General features: G+C 38.1%; 1 protein-coding gene across 6 annotated transcripts in view; it reads left to right on the forward strand.

The window, feature by feature from the left end:
- Positions 1 to 19,278, forward strand: part of PARD3B (par-3 family cell polarity regulator beta) — a 422,878-nt gene that overhangs the window by 168,009 nt on the left and 235,591 nt on the right. For 5 of the 6 annotated variants that reach the window (XR_015258893.1, XM_086750624.1, XM_086750623.1 and 2 more), the window contains one exon: positions 12,419 to 12,510. The exons of the other annotated variant lie outside the window; for it this stretch is intronic. Coding sequence is in view for 4 of the 5 variants with exons in the window: in XM_086750624.1 (XP_086606750.1) it covers positions 12,419 to 12,510 (92 nt within the window). In the remaining variant the exon portion in view is untranslated. The remainder of the gene's footprint in view (positions 1 to 12,418; positions 12,511 to 19,278) is intronic. 6 annotated transcript variants of the gene reach the window in all.

Raw genomic sequence — 19,278 nt, forward strand, 5'->3', positions numbered from 1 at the left:
TCGCACACTGTGGAAGTGTCTTGGGAAAACACTGGATGAGTGGGTCTCCGAGAGCATTCGAGTCCTTATCATGCTGTAGATTGGGTCCCTAATGGGACCCTGTTCTTTGATTTGTATGAAGATTTCTGATTTCATGCAGTATGATGGGCATGTTTTCTACCTCTAGGTTTTTAGCAAAGCATTTCCTCTGTAACCTTTTACATTCTTGTTTAGTCTTTATCCTGTCAAACAGAGGGCAGCAGAAGGTATATTTCAATGCCTCTTGACTGTACCATATTTTCAAGAAATTAATTATTTTCTCATTTATCCATGTGCATTAGTGGCTAGCCCGCATACCAGCATTAGGCAGAAGTGGTGGTCTTTGGCTATTGCATTAGTGCCTAAAGGGGATCATGTATTGAAACATGAGTCATGTCTGGGAGTTTGGTATTCATGTTCTTTAATTGCTGATGTCGCGTCAGTGTTCAGCCTTTGACAAGGGCAAGCAGTGAAGGATGTGCACCTTGGACATTTGGAGAAAAAGCTTCTAAGTCACTCTGTATGCTTCCATTTATTTCATAGAGAGTGGGCTCTGTCACTGTTTAATTAGAAAAGCAAGCTGTTTTTTCATGTTCTGCTTAACATGACTTGGTTAATGATGTTTCTGTGACACTTTTTTTGACCACTTGTGCTGTCAGCCACTGTACTGTGCAGATGCACCTGTGTGTACTGAACTGTAGGAAATGATGCAGTTGTCCTACAAAGATTTAGTCAAAGCTAAAATATTAATCTGACTGCACCATCTCTCTTGTACTCTCTCCTCTCTGTGCATTCCTCGGGGTCCAGCATTGCTTGCACACGCAGAGTCACATTCTGATTGTTGTTGCTCTAGTTCTGCAGAGAGAATGTTCTAAATATTCATAATGTTACGTATATATCATGCTAGGTGGCTATGTATTATTAGGAATCCTGGGCTTTAAGCACACTGTCATCCATTGTTCAGTAAACACAATTACATTGCCCTATCTTTCATCTCTTCACTAATGAATCCATGCTAATTGATTAATCAGTGCTGTTGCTTCACTGTGATAATCCCATATGAGGAATAGTAGTAACATAACTAGCAATTACTAACATCTGTTGTACACTGAGGAAAACATAATGTAATGCACCTTAAGTGGCAAACCCAGATTGGGAGGAACGGAGCAGTGCCTCAGCCAGGCCTCGTGGTCCACACCACAGCGCTGTTTGCTGGGAGGAGAGGTGGGCCAGGAGTGCTGGTTCTAGGTGGCCTTTGGATGTGGATGTGGTCCACTGATTACCGGTACAGGGACTATCTCAAGCTATCAGCGATTAATGGTGTGTTACAAAAAGGTATGTCTGAGAAGAGGTGGGCAATGGGATCAGCTATATCTTTTTCATTTTCATCTAGTGTTGGTTACTGAAGTGACTGTCATCTTAATTGAAGAAGACAGACTATGACAGTGACTTCTAATGCAAGGTCAAGAGCGTTCTTATAATATTACAGCGTCTTACTGATGTTACTGTTTAATTTCCAAAGCAGTGAGTTGGAATTTCTGATCTAAGACAAAGCTTAATGTTGACTTTCACAGGCTGTGAGTGGTGCTTAGCAGGTAGATGAGTGGTAACCATTTTATTTTCCTTGCTGTTACAGGATCAATGGAACTATGGATTCCTGTTGACCAAACTAGCTTGTTTAAGGCATCCCATTATATACTCCATTCATAAAGAGAGTTAGCAGAAAAGTATCAAATACAATCTTTAGTGAAGTTCCTTTTTTAACACTGAAAATGAGTGTGGCTTTTAAATTTTGGAAACCATCGTTGTTCACTCCCACTGTCATTTGTGGTGAAGATACACCTTTCATTGGGATTAAAAAGACAGCTAAATTCAATGAGGGATTTATTGCAAGGAGTAAAGATGTGAGGCTCAACTATCATCAGTATGTTCAGCTTTTAGATAATACACATTATTTAGAAGCCTTTCAGATAATATTGAGAGCCTGTTGATGCAGCAAAAGCAGAAAGTTTCTGGTAGTGTAATTACATTCATAAAGTTGTTTTGGAGTTTTTTTTTTTTTTCTTTTCTGTATTGTGCATTAGCGGAGGGATTAAGTGTTCAGAATTAGTAGTTTTATGTGGTGTAAATAAAATCTGAATTCTATTTTGGGGGAAAATGGTGATGTGGCATCATACATAAGACTGTCTAAATAAAAGTTAGATATTCACTAAGTAATACTTTTCATGAAAAGAAATTATCCTATGTAATGTATAGCGATTTCAGAGATTTCTTTTGTTTACTTTTAAAAAGGAATAAACCCAGTTTGTTTTTTTTTTCCACAAATAAGAGAGGAGTCAAAATACAAACTTGTAGTTTGCAAATCTCTTGTAAAAGGTTCTGTCAATTAAAGACCTTGGAGGGCTTGAAGAAGTGAGTCAAGCTAGGGATGATAATGCTGATGGTCTCTTGATCTGAAAAAAAATGGTGGATTTTCTTGAAGAAATATGAATTTCTTTTCTATTTTTGCGATATTAATTGCCCAATGGCAGTTTCCAGCCAAGAGAGGGGATTAGTGTGCATTTGAAAAACTAATGATAGTGCACTTTTTAAATGATGCTTTCTCCCACGGGAATGCTTACAAGTAATTTATACAGTAATTCAAATGTCCAAAGGTTCAGCACTTTCTTTGAACAGATTTTTTGTCTCCAAGTGGATGATACAGAAGAAATCACAAGTTTTAGCTTGGAAATACCTGCTCCTTTGCGGCCTTACATTGCCGGTAGCACTGGTAAATGCTTTCTGTAAATGAAACAATACCCATCGATTTCTGGACATTGAATTTAGCAATAGTCATAAAATATAAGTAAAACACTAAAATGTAAATAAAAGATGAATATTAATGTCCTAGCAGAATCTCCGGATTTATCTACGTGGCCTTTTAACACCTAAGCACAAGAGTCACCGTGCTTCAGGTCAGGCAGAATCTTTTAAAATGCTGCTAGCGTGGATGAGCTCAAGTTAATCTTGCTGAGAATGCAAATAGTACTTCTGAGGCACACTGACCTCATAATACTGCTTTGTAGTGCCTGCTTGGCTTGCAGTGCAGGCAGAGAGCTCGTGTATGTCTTCAGAAGATCATGTAGACACACCCAGAAACAGTAGAGGGGTATTAAAGTCAGTAACGTTCTCTACCTAATTTTGCTGCTACTTTCTCCTAGTAATATAGTTTTCATCAGGAAAAGAGTTATACATTGGCTTTAATTCTTCTATAGGTGTTGGTAAACTAGTTTTTATCTGATACTGGACAGACCCTGCTGTTTTTAATGGTAGAAAACAGGTTCATTTTCTAAAATTCTATATATCATATAGAATCCTAATGTGTTTTCCATCATACAAACTTCTCTAGAAGCGTTCAGTAGCATATGTATGTTTGAATGCCTACCTGATCAAAGTAGACAATTAAAATCAGCGTATAAATGGGAGAGAGGGCTAATAAATATATACTCTGTTTCAAAGGTGCCAATAGTTCATATGACTGGCCAGTTACTTTCAGTAATTATTCCAATATTGACAGTTCCACTTACCATATTGCTTACCTTTCTAGTAGGTTTTTGGTTGATGTGAGGGTTGATTTTTTTTTTTTTTTTTTTTTTTCTTTTCCCTACTGAAACATTTCCTTTTATTTCAAGAATTGGTTCTTGAATTGGCCGGTAGACGTGCGAAATGCAAATATTTATCCATATGCTATCAATGCTTTTAAAAGTGGCTTTCTGCTGCTTTAGAAAAAACGTTGCTCACACCTCACCCTGGAAATTCTTAAAATGTTGGACTTAAGTCTAGAGTTTTATGTGCCGAAAACTACTTTTGGAGACTTTCAACTGAGGCAAATTTTCCATTTTTCTTTTCCTCTAAGCCCTTCACAAAGGGAAGTACTTAGGCACTCAAGCTGCACCTCTTCCTTCCCTTTACCCGTGCAAAACAAGCGCCAAGAAAGGTGTGAACTCCAGTACTGTTACAGCTAGCCAAATTCCACCCCCCATGCCCCAACCCCCCACTTCCGCCCCAGAGTTAGAGAGGTTTTTCATCTGAGAACTCTTGGAGAGTTTCATGACCAAAATTGTGTAACAGTTTTGATCTCCAGGCCTAAAACAATCCTTGCTGCTCTTAAAAATAAAGATCTTGCTGTTTTTGTAGGACTTCCAGAGACAGAGCGTTGCTGTTTCCATGCAGACAATGCTCATCAGATAGATGATTTTTTTTTTTTTTTTTTTTAAATGGTTTAGACTGTAAACAAATTGGGAGTAGGCAGAGGAGGAACGGTTAAGGAGGATGTTTTGAATGTTGGTTTTGGCAAGTATGTGTTTTACAGATAGAGGCTGAACATTTCCAGAATAGCTCAGTGGGAGTTAAGAGGTGAGAAACTGGCTGGTATAGCTTGTGTCCCTGAAGAACTGAAGCTCTTCTGGTTTTGGTTCCTGCTGACTCCTGTGGTCCGTGGGAGCTATGTTTGATATTAACAATGTCTTGCCCATGTGGAAGGTGAGGGCTTCAAGGTGCCTGCTGACTTTGGATCAGTGGTAATTAGGAGGGTAGAAGACGCTGCCTCCCGTGCTTACCTCCATGAGGTGCTCTTCCCCCTGGCTTCTCAGTGTAAGAGCACCCTGCTTACTGTGGAGAATTTACTCTCATATTCTTTGGACAGAAGTTGTTGACTACTGAGCTAAGGCATAAGCAATAATTTTGAAAAATGTGTGTGTGTGTGTGTAAGATATTCCTGTCTCACTTTTAACGGTGATGCTAAGTATTTCAGTTGAACTGCATGTGTGATACAGTTGCTCCTAATGTGCTTCAGTGCAAAGTTGCCCAGAGTAGTTGGACTTGTCAAGGAAGGGGTTTCAACCAGCTTGATATTTGCATCGAGCGACACAGCATATGTAATCATTGTGGTTTAACCCCAGTTGGCAATTGAGGACCACAGAGCTGCTCGCTCATCCCCCTCCCCAGCGGGATGGGGAAGAGAATCAGGAAGAAAGGAAAACTCATGGACTGAGATGAAGATCATTTACTAGGATGGCAAAGTAAGATGATAATAATAATAAAATAAACGGATAATAAGATATACAAACAAACAGTGCGCCATTTCTCACCACCTGACGACCCAATGACTGATAAAGCCTATCCAAGCAACAATCACAGAATGAAACCGAAAGCAATCCCAAAGCAATTCTGAGCAGCGACAAAAGGAGCACAAGATCTGTCTGCCGACCAGCTCCCCTTCTGTACTGAGCGTGACGCCTATGGTATGGAATGCTCTCTTTGGCCAGTTTGCGTCAACTGCACTGGCTATACTGCACCCAGCTTCTTGCACATACACATTAGCAAAACCCAGGAAGCTGGAGGAGGTCCTTGGTCTCTTTAGCAATAATTGTGTATTATTGTGTAATTGTGTAGCAACATTAGTGTATTATTAACATTCTTCACGTATCAAATCTCATACTAAATACAAAATGCAGCAGCTACTGAGAAGAAAATTAGCTCCATCTCAGCTGAAACCAGGACAGTAATCCACCAGTACAGTTTAGTTGTGATGATAACCCTCAGCAGAGAGCTGTTAACAAACAACTTGGGGGAATAATTTCTTACTCCAGACTGATTCCCAGGAGAGTGTCTATTTACGCCCTTGGTTTAAAATATCTTTTTAAATGCTAAGACCCCACAGCTCACTACAATATTCAGGAAATACATTGGTAGTTGAGAGGGGAAAATGTTGCTGTTGTGATTCCTGGAACTGTCACGTAATTGCTAAAAGCCGTACTGTGTTATGGCATTTCTTTATGCTGTACTAATTAAACATGAATCCACTTGCATATAATATCTGAAGATGTACAGCTATTCTTATATTGAAAAATATTTTTTAACAGTCCAGTAGAATACATTTCAATTGACAACATTGAAAGCAGCTGTATGATTCTTATTTTCGTATTTGTTGCCTGCCTAAAAATCATCTTTAGCAAATGATTAATTGCATTTGTAGATACTGCACAATTGCATCAATTATCCATTTCAAATGAATTTCTTTCTGAATAGTTGAGAGGATGATGTAGTTTAATCAGTAAGTAAGATGGAACTATTGTAAGCTGTTTAAAAATACTTATCACGTTTTATGGAGGCAGAGTGATTTAAATCAAGTAGAGCACTGGAAAAGAAATACTCAGTAACAAACACTATTCTTTCCTTCAGTTTAGCAGCATTTTATTCGCTTGCTTTCCATTGGTTTCCATCCTTGATATATTGATGATAGTTATAGTGTGGGGATGTTAAATGGTTAGGAATTTTTTAATTGACATAAATTAATTGTGGTTATAAATACACTTGTTTAAGTATGACAGCTTCCATGTCTGTTGATCAACGTCTTCTCTTTTGGACAAGCTCTGTAATGTTTAAGAGCATACCGAGCAACTTAATTTTCTACTACTGGTTGGTTTTAAAAGGATATTTGGTATCTCATTATGCTTATTTAGAATGAAAAAAAAGGAAAGTTATATGTTAAAGTAAGAAAATGATCTGGAAATTCTTTTGAGGCATTGTTATGCATGTTTTTGGAATACTAAACCATTCTTAAATACATTTCAGGATATGGTTTTGGGTAAAGCTGTATGGGTGGGAAGATAGCCTGGTATTAGCTTGGTAATGAAAGGTTAGGTAAGCAGATGAAATGCAGCTACTGACAACAGCTTTGTCTTCATATCTAATATTTGAACGATTTTGAATTTTGTTTAAACTCAAATTTAACTTTTTCAGAGCCTCTGATTTTAATGCTTTTCCCCAGTTACAATTTTTTTTTTCTTCCAGAAAGGTGTCTTAAGAACAGGCTTCTGCTGATAACTTGTCATATTTCTCTTGTCAGAGTGTTCCCTGGCCTTGAGATAGCCCGACTGTGTACTTTGTAAGTAATAAAGATAAAATAACTGTTTTCCTAATCTAGGATTTTAGGGCCACAGCTTCAATTAGGCCCATTGTGGACTTAAGGCCAAATGGAGGAATCTAGATACTGATTTAAAATCCAAAACATTTAAAAAACTTGTAGTTTGCTGCATTCTACTTTTTACAATCTGAGGGTGACAGGACGGTCGTAACGAAGGGCACTGGTTTATTGTGGTAGCACTAAGCTTCTTAGCTGTTCAGAAAAGACAGAACTTAGGTCTTGTCCCAACAGACCGAAGTGAGCCATGGAGAAGCCTTTCTGAGGCACAGTTACACACGGTACAGCACTGTATCTGACTGCTGGACGTTATGTCAAGATACGTATAACTTTGGTTCAGAGAGGGTTATCATATTTAACCTGTGCTTGGTTGTATTATTACTGAACAAGAAAGGGACTGTATATGTGTTCCTTGAGCTATGAGAATCTTGAGGACCGTCTTCTGTATGCAATGCCATCTGTTGCATTTGTTGCTGTAACTAAAGGTAAACACATTTGCTTTGTAACATGGACTAATTGGTTTGGAAATATTTATGAAAGTGATGATTTTTAAGGCTAAAAATAGTGCTATGGCTTTTTAAACTCATTCTGGCTGTTAGAAATGCTCACATGATCCTGAAAGTGTTGCTAAAAATATTCATTTTTAAAATATGGTAATTAAAATTGTCTGTTGTGAGAGCAGTAGATGAGACATTTCCTGCATTTGTAAACTAAGCATCCCTTTCACCCCCAGGTTTCCTTGCATCTGACTGTTTGTTATGTTGGTAGGATCTGAACTCCCACTGAACCTTCTTGGAAGAAGGCTTGCTGTTGGCCCAGTAGGGAGAGCAAGCTCTGCAGCCTGCCACCCCGCTGCGTGACCTCCTTTGGGTTTGGATGCCTTTCCTTTGTTTTAAAAAGCTGATTCCCTTTGGAAATACAGTACTGTAAGCTGGAACTTCAGACATACATTTTCACTTTTAACTTCATCATTAAAAGAAAATTTCAGATAAAGATACTTTCCCTTGGGAGTACCACACTGGTTCAGTCCTAATTTGAGTAGATTCCTTCTTATTAATAGATCTTACTTATTTCCTTCAAGTTTATTGTTAGTGTTTGATGACCATTTTATACTCCAAGTATACTCTGCACTCGGTATTTTCTCCATTTGTTTCTGTAGACTTTCTGTTCTCTGAATTTATCTGGTTCTAAGGTTAGTTTCATGTTGGTTATTGTTTAATAAGAATTATTTTTCCAAGTAGAAGAGGATACTTTTTGCTACATATCTTTTCTAAAAGTGATATGTTTGCAATTATATGCTACCTGCAAACTTAAGCTCTTGTCTTAAGAATAGTATTGTGAGCCTACCGGGGCAAATTGAGGTGATTTAGGGCCCTTTTATCGCCACAGGTGGCCTGTGAATATCTAAAGCTATCTTGCTGGACTAGGTGGTATAGTCCACTCCTAAATGAACGTGCAAAATTTTGCTGCAGAAGAACCCCAACAAAATATTTCTTTTTAGCTAAGATGTAATGCAAAACTACACTATAACCAGAGTTTAGTTAGAGAACAGATCTGGTGCAGGTTTTTTTAGGATATGAAAATCCAGGTTTTCTGGATTGTGATGATAGTGAGAAAACAGGGCAGTGGGGCTGGTCGGGAGCCTGACTGTCAGGGCAACTGCTGGGTTAGCTGCTCAGGGCTGCACCCTTTGTTTGAAATAAAACCAGTTGTTTTGATCATTTTCAGTCAATTATGTCTCTCCCTCTCTCTTTTTCTAGCCAGAAACTGATACTTTCACATCTCTGTCTAAAAGTGCCACTATTGCTTTTTTTCCCTGAGATGTTTTGTGTTTTTATGAAATATAGTATTTTCAAAAATTAAAGAAAAAAATTGAGAATTTCTCATACTCCCTAGCATCAATAAGACCCATGACTGATTCCAGCATATTTGTTGTTGGGTCTGTGCTGACTGTTGAATCGAAAAGACTGCATGTTCACAGAGTTGAAAATGTTACTAATATATGCTCTGTCACTCTTTCCAGTCTTACACATACAGGTTTACCTAATTTGAGAGCTGTCATATAATGAATATGAAACTCTTTAAAGCGTTTAGTTACAGTTGTTTGCTGAGGGCTGTTATTTAATAGGATCTCTCTCTTCTCCTTCAGTCCTAATTTGAAGAACACGTTTTTTGCAGCGCTAGGAAGAGTGGCCTAATTCAAATTATCCCTGTGTAAATACATTTTAAAACTTCCACTGTTGTTAGATGCATATACTTTTTTGGGTTTTGTTTTTATCATACCATTTCACATTTTATTCCTATTTCCAAAGTTAAAACTGCAATTCTGTGTGTCACTGTAAATTTATTACACTGTCAGCTGAACTTGAATCAAATTTTGGGAGTCAATGTCATTAATTCTGCTACTGTTGAAAACCTGACAATCGTTCTTTAAAGTATGAACAAGAGATTGAGAATTATTGTGTGTATTGGATCATTGTCTTCTAATAGTGTCTTCACTTGCGCATTTTGGTTTGCTATTGTTCTGCTAGTTGGGCAGGAGACGAGCTGTTTAATTTTACTGCGCTTCTAATGAAATGCTGAAGTATGAAAGGAATTTGTCCATTTGTAGTGATTGTTACATGACTGGAGCTGTAATGTCATTCTCAGAAAGCTCAATTAAAATTTCAGTGTTTTGATTCATGTTTCCTTGATCAGTTAAGACTTGAAATATATCTGGCTTTCTGTTTACTGGCTTGAGCATGTGATAATCTGTGACATGCGTGAGCACTAAATGCCTGCAAATCAAAACAGGCAGTGGTGTGCAGGATGGGGGCTGACACTGAACTTCCCCCTGTGGCGTTTCTGAAGTCCCTCAGCACACTTCTGTCCAGTGCAGGACAGGGTAACTTTTCTTTAGGGGCTTTTACCCTTAAATTAAAAGAAAGAGGATTTAAAAAAAAAAAAAGGGTGGGGAGTGGGAAAGCAAGCTGTAATTGCAGTTACGGATTCCAAATGTCATCCTCCAATTCCTCACAGAATTTTTATTTTGTGGAATGATGAAAATGTGGAAATGTGGGGCTGTCAGACACCTCACTAGGCTGGACCATCGTCTTCTGGCACAGAATATGCCTCAAAACGTTTGTGACGTGTTTTTAAATCTATTCTTGAAGCCCTCTACTGAAAGTCTGATACCCCTAATAGCTATAACCACCCTGTTACCCAGCTTCAAGACACTTTTTGCTGGTCTGATCTTCAGCAGAATAGAAAGCTATTGGTTGCCATCTTCTTGTAAGAACCTCTTACTTACCTTGCAGTGTAACTGTGCCCTTAGCAATGTTGTGCTGTGACAAAACAAATCTAATTCCCAGTACGAGATTAGACTTGTTGATCAAAAAATGGTTCCTTGTGATTTAAAACCTGTGAATCAGAGTCAAGAGAAACATAGATGAGATTATGTTCTGAACATCACTATTTGTCATTACTGTGAAGTCTGTTTCCCAAGTAAGTGGAGATGGAGGACAAGTATGGATGTAACCTCAATGCAGAAGAGGAACAGTAATCAAAACCTCTGAAACAGAGAAGTGACGTAGCTTATGCAGACTTGTGTAGACTGCGAGGGAGACTTTAAATAGCAAATCAGTTCTGAGGTTTGAGTAGCAAGTTCCCTGTCATACACTGAGCAGTCCTGTGTTGCAGGCAGTGTCTGGAAGAAAAGAGAGTCTAGTTAATTCACATACCCAAATCTGCTCATGGCTTGGCTGTTTTCAGACTTCCACAATGAAGAGCCTTTGTAGCACCAGTGTTTTCAGGGGTGAGCTATAGGAAGTTAGCTTTGTTGGGAGCATTATCGTTAAGAGGTTTGTCTGTTTCTGGCATCTGCTGCTACCAAAGAGCTATCTTTGTTCAAGATGAAGTCAACACACGAAGGCTGTGTGTCAGATCTCTGTTGCTAAAGCACTACTTGAGGTTGAGTTCCTGATTTATGAGGTTAGTACGGAATATGCTTCATAGAGCAGGAGTTGCTCCTTGACATGTGGCTGTACTCTGGAGATTGGAAGATATGACACATACTCAGGACACGTTTTTTAAAAATAGTTCTTCCCATTAGCGACAGAAGTTTGCTTTCAGTGAGCTATATTCGTCTTGTAGTGGAAGCCAAGTCTGTTGGCTTGTACTCCGATTAACACACAAAGAGAATTGCTACCAGCATTTTAGGTTCAAAAGTGATGTGTGAACCAAAAGGGGATCCAGCTTAATTTGTATTCCAAAGGTTTGCTTGCAAGGCTGGTCATGATTGTTTTTTAAAACGCAAAGCAGCCCACACTCACCTCCAACTCTCTTGATACTTATAAACTGAAAATAAGTTCTACAAATCTTTGAGGGACTGAAAACACCAAACTTTTAAAACCATCTTCTGAGCAGAGCCATCTTTTGAGAGAAATTGGAAGTTTTAATATACAGTGTAAAGCTTTTATTGAAAATTAAACTACCTATCTAGTTGTCTTTGTTCTTTGGAATTAATTTATAACGTTGCTGCCTTTTACCTTGAGACAGCTTGATATGGCAAGTACATACACTGGAAAACTGTACTACTGCAACACCAAAAAGGTAATTATTAACTTTAGGCTTTATCTAGTTAAGATCAAGCTCTGAATTGAATTCTCTTAGTGTGTTGACAGCTGAAGATTTATGTCTTCCAGCTATATTCCTGTTGCAGAGTTGGCATAAGTGACCTCTCCAAAGAAGGTCTTTGTTACAGATTTTGCTCTGTTTACATTATTGCCATAAAGGTCCCAGTGAAGTACAGTGCATTAAAGCTAATATATCACCTGCTGACAGTGGCCTTATCTCCTTGGTACCTCCTTCCCTCTCCCAGTATGGAAAATATGCAAACATTAAGAGCATAAGAATCACAAAAAAAAAAAGTTAAATAGTAGTTTTCAAGAGTTTTAGCATTAATGTCAGGTCCCTGTGCATACTGTATTTTTCTGTCTGGCCAAATGGTTACATAATTTCTTTTTTTTTTGTGAAGTTACTGTGAAAATATGTCTTTACCAGATAAATACTGCTAACGGATAGAAAGAGCAGGAAAAAAAAGCTGTTGGTTTATTCAAGGTCTGTGGAGTCCATTGTGAGGGAGGAGGTGGCTCAGGATGGGGAAGAGTGACATTCAGGTTAGACAGGCAGACAAGGAAGCAGTACCATGAGCTTCTCCAGTGGAAACACAGTGGGACTCTGGTGTGAGGAGCATACCAGTTTAGATGCCCTCTTCTTTCTCTGAATGCAGTGTCACGTATGCTGCATACAGAATGGGTCTTTCAGTTCTCACTGTCACTGTGACCTGTGATTTGTTTTTTCTTCCAAATACTGACTCAAAAGTATAAGTACAGCCATTGTTCGTTACAGCATAAATATGTATGTAGTTTCAAAATGTGCTTTGAAATCTCTCAACAGGGTGCTTCCCAGGTATCCTTTCAGGATGGGGAGATGAACGTCACTGGACCCACAGAACTGTTGTTGACTCATAGGGCCCGGCTCCCTGTCAGGTAGGAACATCTACTGCTTGGTTGCTGACTCAAGCATTCTGTATCAAGATGCAAGACAAGACTGTCTTCTCATTCCAGCTGCACCTGTGAATCTGCATTGTGCTCATCATCATGATGATCTCTTCCTCCTCCTCGTCTCTTTCCCATGCTAAAAATGCACTCAGTTCACATGCTGAAGCACACATTTGCACATGACAGTCTTAGCCTCGTTGATGAATGTGAATAATTTTATGACGATGTTTGTAGTATAAGGCTGAGGGGGAAATAGGCTACTATTTTATACTCATTGTTTTTGCTTTCTACTCAGTGCTGCAGGTATTTAATGCCTTAAGACAGAGGATGTTCTTAGGTAGTATATTATGTCTCAATAAATAATCAGTGAGCTGAACCATGTAATCCTAAAATGATCTTTTTCAGTTAAAATGTCACTTCTATTTTTGAATTGTAAGGTTATTATTTTGCTATATCCTGCAGTAGATTTTGTATCTGTGTTTATACACTGTAAAAACTAGAGCCAATATTTGCAATGTTTCCCTGCACGTTGCCTGACTAGAGTAGTCAGATGGAATGCATCCTTTTTTCTCTTCATTTACCACAAAGCAGAGATTGCCAGTGCTGTTATAACTGAAGATGGTAGTAGTCACACTGATTGTTTGGGGAATAACTTTTATTTTTACCAGTCTAAATTTTGAGTGAAACTTAGGTAATTCTATAATATGCATGGGAAGCCAATACAGTAAAATTTAAGAACTGCATAGCAGAAGCAAGAAGAAACTAGGTGTTCTCAGGAGGTTTAATAATGAGCTTTGAGGTTTATCGTTCCTGAATCACAGGGAAAATTCTAAATGACTGAAATGAAAACAATAATTTTGCAGATTACATTTGTTATACCAAAATTAACAAACCAGTCTGCAATACAGTGTCACAAAGTGGGTCAACCAGATCCTCAGTGGTGGTAATAGAGTATTTGACCTGGCAAATTTAGAGCAAATGTTTCCATGCTGCTATTCCTATGTCCCACCATAAGCTTAAATTTCAGTTTTGACTGATGATTCAGGTTGCACTGAAGTCACCTTTGTGAGTAGGCAAAGGAATTCAGTCCTTTATCCAGTATGTTGTTTGGTGCAGAACTGTAGTGGTATCATAGTACATTATATAACAAAATTGAGAAGTGTGACAGACTTCTGTGTGAGAGCTAAAATGTCAAAAATTCATTTGTTTCAATTTTGATTATGGCAAATAATCATTTGCTATAATTCTGCAGCTTGTTGTTTGTGAAAACAGTATAAGATAAAAACCATGAAATAAACAGTATCTGCATGCCTTAATCTTAAAGCGCTTATCCTGGCAAACACTTGAGAAAAAAATAATTGCTAATATTCCCATTTTACCTATATGGGATCTGGGAAAGAGGCATGAAGTTATATACCCAAAGCCTGTGGGGAAACTTGCAAGAGCAGGGACTGTAACGTTGATAGTCTTCTGGGCCATGCCAGAATTTTGGTAGAAGGATCACCTTTCCTTCTAGAGCATGTCAAAATTAGTCTCTTTCATGCAAGAGAGTTAATTTCTTAGTTTCTCTTGTTCTTTGAGTCATCATTTAATTTCTTTTATGGGAGATTCCTTCATCTTGGTAAGGTTGTGCCCTGCAACTCATTTGTCTGTCTGCGTTTTTCCTCCCTCTTGGAGACCACCTTGTCATCTATTTTGTATGCCATTTTATAGTTTCTTTTCTTGCCTGCCGGTAGTGACACGTATTTTTAGAGTGGTCTCATCGCGAAAAGGAACTGGAGTGCTCTTCCAGCTTACTCTGCCGGGCCTCTGTGTCACACCCGAGCTGTTTAGCTTTCATCATGCAGTATAGAACTTTGTCAGTTTAGTTGCTAATGCTTATTTTCTCTTTATGCAGTGTTGCTAAAGACTTCCATGGCTTGTTTAACCTGAGGTGGTTGTTATGCATCTCCAAATATATGCACTCATTTGTCTCTTGATCTGTTAATTTGTAATGGGGATTAATCAAGCTCTGTGTATGCTATGCTCGTGTTTACTGTTGTTCTTATGCTTTTACTAGGCTGTTTTAGATCATCTAAGTCCTCTTAGGAATTTTCTGAGAGCATATTATTGTCTATCAAGTTAAACAAGTCATTGCTTGCATTTGGGATTCTTTAGAAGGTTGTGATATTCACTTGCTTTTAATCTTTATAACCTGATTTTGGCCATTGGAAATGCTGACAATGAGAGAGACCTCTGTAATACTTTTCAGAGGTATTCCGTTTTCTGAAATGGCCAGGTCTTCTCTGGCATATCACAAAACAGTTGATAATAAGCCTAGATTTCTTTAGATCTCTTTAAGATTTTTGTTGAATTCTGCAAGCTGTTTTGATGGAGGAGTATGGAAGGAAAAGTGATAAAGAATATAGATTGGGGCACACTTTTTTTTTTAAACTATTTTTTCCAAAAATTGTTTCATTAGGGGTGATAGGTTTATAAAGAAAAATAATGAGTCACTAGACCATCTGTCTGTCTTACTGGTATCTTGATTTGAATACAAGAAGATTTTCTTAATAAAATAATACTAAATAATAAAACTGTATTTTCCATAAGTAGTAAAATTAGTATCTTAATATCTAATCTGACTCCTTTTACACTGTTCTTTCTAAAATAGTCTTTTGTATAACTCTGACTTGTGCAGGTGTCTTTCTTGTATTTCAAAGACATTAGGGCCATGAAGGACCCACCAAGTCATTTTACCTTAAGCCTTCATTTAAATACGCCATGTTAAGTTAAGTGATATTGATGAAGCTGATATTTCAGCCTAATTGTGAGCTACTCCATGCTGTGGAAGAAAGAAAACCGCTATTGCCCCTGCTGCTTTCACGAGAATATATTCCTTCCTGTCACTGAGTTTGGTAATAATGATGACCTATAGCACTTAATTTTCTTAGGTGACTAGCTACTGTTTTGCTTATCAGAGCATCAGCCTGTCTGAGGTCAGTGTCCCTTCTGTAACTGCAGCCAATAACGGGTATTTCAGAGGGAAGCAGAAAAAAAAAAAAAAAAGAATACCATGATTAATATTTTATGATTGTGAAGCCTGGTCGGTTGAAGTTAAAGGCTTCAGACTTGGCTTGGCCAACTTGGCTTGTTTTATATTTCTCACTCAAGTAGGAAAACTGTTCCATTTGAAGAAAATCAGTGAACTGATTTAAGTAGGTAAGATTAGTTGCACATTGGATAAATGAAATGAGTGGCTGTTTGGAGGATTGTTAACCTCTCTATTCAGAAGCTAACAGGAAGGAAGTTTCTTTGCCTGAATTCTCTTAAAATATTTCACTGTAAAAGTACTGGGAAACTTTTCAGAACTGTATCCCTCAGGAGTCTGAAAATTTTAATTTGACCTTTTGAGAGTTGAACTTTGCTAGAAGAGAAACTTGAAACATTTTGTGCTATTAGCACAATTTATAATTGAATAAATAAAAACAAGACTAATGACAATCCTCTTGTAATTTCTGAAGTTGTATTTTAAAATTTATTTGCTGGTAAAGATGATGTTCAGAGTAAGAGAAATCAAGCTAATGCCATCAGTGTATAAAATTTGGTATTTTTCTTTGCTTCACTTCATGTTCTGGACTAGAGCTGAAAGATTTTTAAAGTTAGCAGCAGGGTCTTGATGTTCTGCAGACGTCAGGTGGAAATTATCTCAGCCTTTAACACTGAATCCCTTAGCACACTATACATGGAAATACTGATTTTGAAAACCTTGCTTTTCTTAGTAAAAGTGACTGTATTAAGGAACAGTAAACACGAATCTACTTGGAAGTGGATGGCTAGCTTAATAGCAGTGGATTAGTTGGAACTCAAAGGGTAATTTATGCATAGATAATTCATTACGTGTTTTCATTATGTTCTGTTTTGCTGTCTTCCCACTTCTTAGCAGAGGTCGGGGTCAGTTCCTTGGTTTAAGCACTGTAGATACATAATTAAAGCGTTAACTGCAGCGTTTTTTCCTTCTCTGTATTTTACTTTTTTTCTTTTTTAACCTGCTGTGTCTTTCATTAGTCTAACAATACAGAATTGGAACAACTTAATGTAAAGAAAAAAAGACACAAAAACCTTGTGCCTGCAGGCTGTCTAGTTTCTCTCAACCTTCAGACCATTCATCTCATGAGAACTAACTAATTTTAGTGGGGAAAAAAAAAATTTAGATTACAGTAGTGTCTTTACTGGATTAATGCATTTTAGTTAAGAGAGGATGACTGACCACCTCTTCAAACCTGAAACTGGAAGATTCTGACATTATTTCATAGTAAATATTTAAACTTGGTGCATAGATTGATTAGTTTTTTTGTAGAATGGAGCAGCTGAAAAGTGCCTGTATCTTCTAAAAGAGAGTGAACAGTTTCCTTAACTGTGCCTGGAAAGCTCCTTCTTGAGTCTGCATGTTCAGTTGCTTTCTCCTCTCCTTGTAGAGTGTTCTCCATCTCTACTTAGATATCACTCAGATTTTCATAATTTGAGTATATCCACACTATTTAACATCTTAAGCCCCAGTGTATTCATCAAGGCTTTCAAGACATTTTAATCAGAACTTAGACCATCTGGTTTAAAAGAGGGAATGTGGAGAAAGGGTAAGAAAAGTGCTATCTGACAGCTTTAGTTGAGCTGGCTACTCTGGTAGCCTCTTTGGAAAAATTGATACAAATACTTTATTATCAGCAGCTAGATGTGCAAGTGAAGAGCAAGCAAGGAGGTGCAGCTCAGTAACTTCATCTATGAGCCCTCTGCGTCTGAGTGACATTTCCTTTACCTTTTACTTGGCTGTGATCAATAAAAATGCCACAAAGCATGTTCAGGATATCAGCTGTGCTTTTCTGTTTGCAAAGTAAACATTGACATCCTGTACTAAGATATTTTTTTTCAAATGTAGCAGCTTACTAGTCGGTACCTTATCTTAAAAATTTGTGAGGAGTTCGGCAATCCATTGAAAGGTTTTTGCTGTGTCATGTTGTGCCTGGGTTGAAGACTTACATGCAGGTGTTGAGTAAATACTTGATCTGTGTTTACTCAGGCGGTAGATTCTTGTGGCATACAGATGATGACGAGTTTTGCCATGCAGAAAGCAAGTGTTTCCAAGGTACTGTCTTCATTATGTTGCAAAACAATTAATCCACTGTAGGCTGCATCTACTGCGTTCTCCAAGAGAAATCCTACCAAGATTGTCATAGCATTTTTGATTTGGGAATGCCAAAGCACCATAGCAGACCATGTCCTGCTGCAAAACTCCGAAATGTTTATTTCTGAAGAGAGGTCCTTTTTAAGCATCTTTGTGTTCAGTGGTTTTGGTTGGTTCTTCAGTATTGCTGGACAGTTTGCAGAGCTTTCTGCCTACAGATCTTTTCTCATTGCGTAACTGACAAACTGCTACTTTGAGTTACAGCGTTTGACAGCAAGGGCACTGCCAGCCTGAAGATCAGACTGGTTCACCACTGAATATGCACTGCTGAATGTGCAGCACTCCACTCCATTTAAGTTTTGCTTTCCATGTTACAAGTAGACTGCTGTGCATACTCACTGCACACAGGTGTGTATCTTCTCTGTCTCTCTCTTTGCTAAACTGTACTCATCAACGATTTTAATAATATGCATGGCAAGCCTTCCTGACAAATGTGATAGACTGTAAAGAATCTGGCAGAAATCAATAAACATCAAGCAATGAAGAATTTAAATAGTAAATGATGACAACTTCTTCAGGTTAAAAATCAATAGTACAGTATTCCATGTGGTCTTGGATGCCGCAGTCAGGTCATGCTAGGCAGGTGTTCTCTCTTCACAGAGACCTCTGAGGCACCTCTAGTGCAGCGAGGGGAAGGGAGATACCAGCATGCATTTGAAGAAGCCTGAGAGCCATGTTTCTGGTTGGGGTGAACCCTACAGTTCTGATAAATTTCACTGAGATAAATGCTTTTTTAAAGTTTCCTTATTTTGATTGCTGTAAGAATGTATCTATACATTATTCTGTAGAAATGGGTTGCAAACTCAGTATTTTCTGAGGTAGGAGCTCTCCTTGTTGAAGAACACGCAGGAGATAGTAGCAGCGTAGCCAACTGAGGCACACTTTGTGCATTGCTCATCGATGCTCCCAGCCTCTCAGCCCGAGCTCGCTATTGGACTCCAGGTCTTTTATACTGACTTGGTAAGCCAGATTAGTTTTTTCCTTCACTGCAAAATGCATTTAAGATGTATAGGGGAGATTTAAAATAGGAGTAAGTCACTAGTAGCTTACTAACTTCTGGAATTTTTTTTTTTCCTGTTTTGGAGGGTTTTTAAAAATGTGTTGACTATTGCAGAAAATCCATAAATTACCCTTGCTGTTGTCAATATCACAGCTATCAACCAGCATTCTCCCACCCCCTTCTTTCAGTTGATTCTGTAAAACTGAAAAGTCCCAGCACCTTAGTGTCCCTTGTGCCTGTGCAGTTCTGTAATTAGTATTCTTAAAGCTCGTCCTGGTGAGGATCTCATTCAGCTGTGCTCCATTCCTGAATACTGTCTTAGTATTCAGTGCAATATAGTGTAAAAATTCAATACAGTATAGTGTAAACTGTAAGCCGGTGTGGAATAGTACGCTGCTGGAATTCAGCTATTCTATGGGCAGATTAAACCTGCTGGAAGATGGACAGCATCAGTGAATGATGCCAAATTCTTCTGAGTTTCTAATCTTCAAGGTTCCTAAACTAAGAAAAACCAAATCTCGGATATCTTGCTTTT

The sequence above is a fragment of the Chlamydotis macqueenii genome, chromosome 6 (assembly GCF_036417535.1).
Source record: "Chlamydotis macqueenii isolate bChlMac1 chromosome 6, bChlMac1.mat, whole genome shotgun sequence".
NCBI lineage: Eukaryota > Metazoa > Chordata > Aves > Otidiformes > Otididae > Chlamydotis > Chlamydotis macqueenii.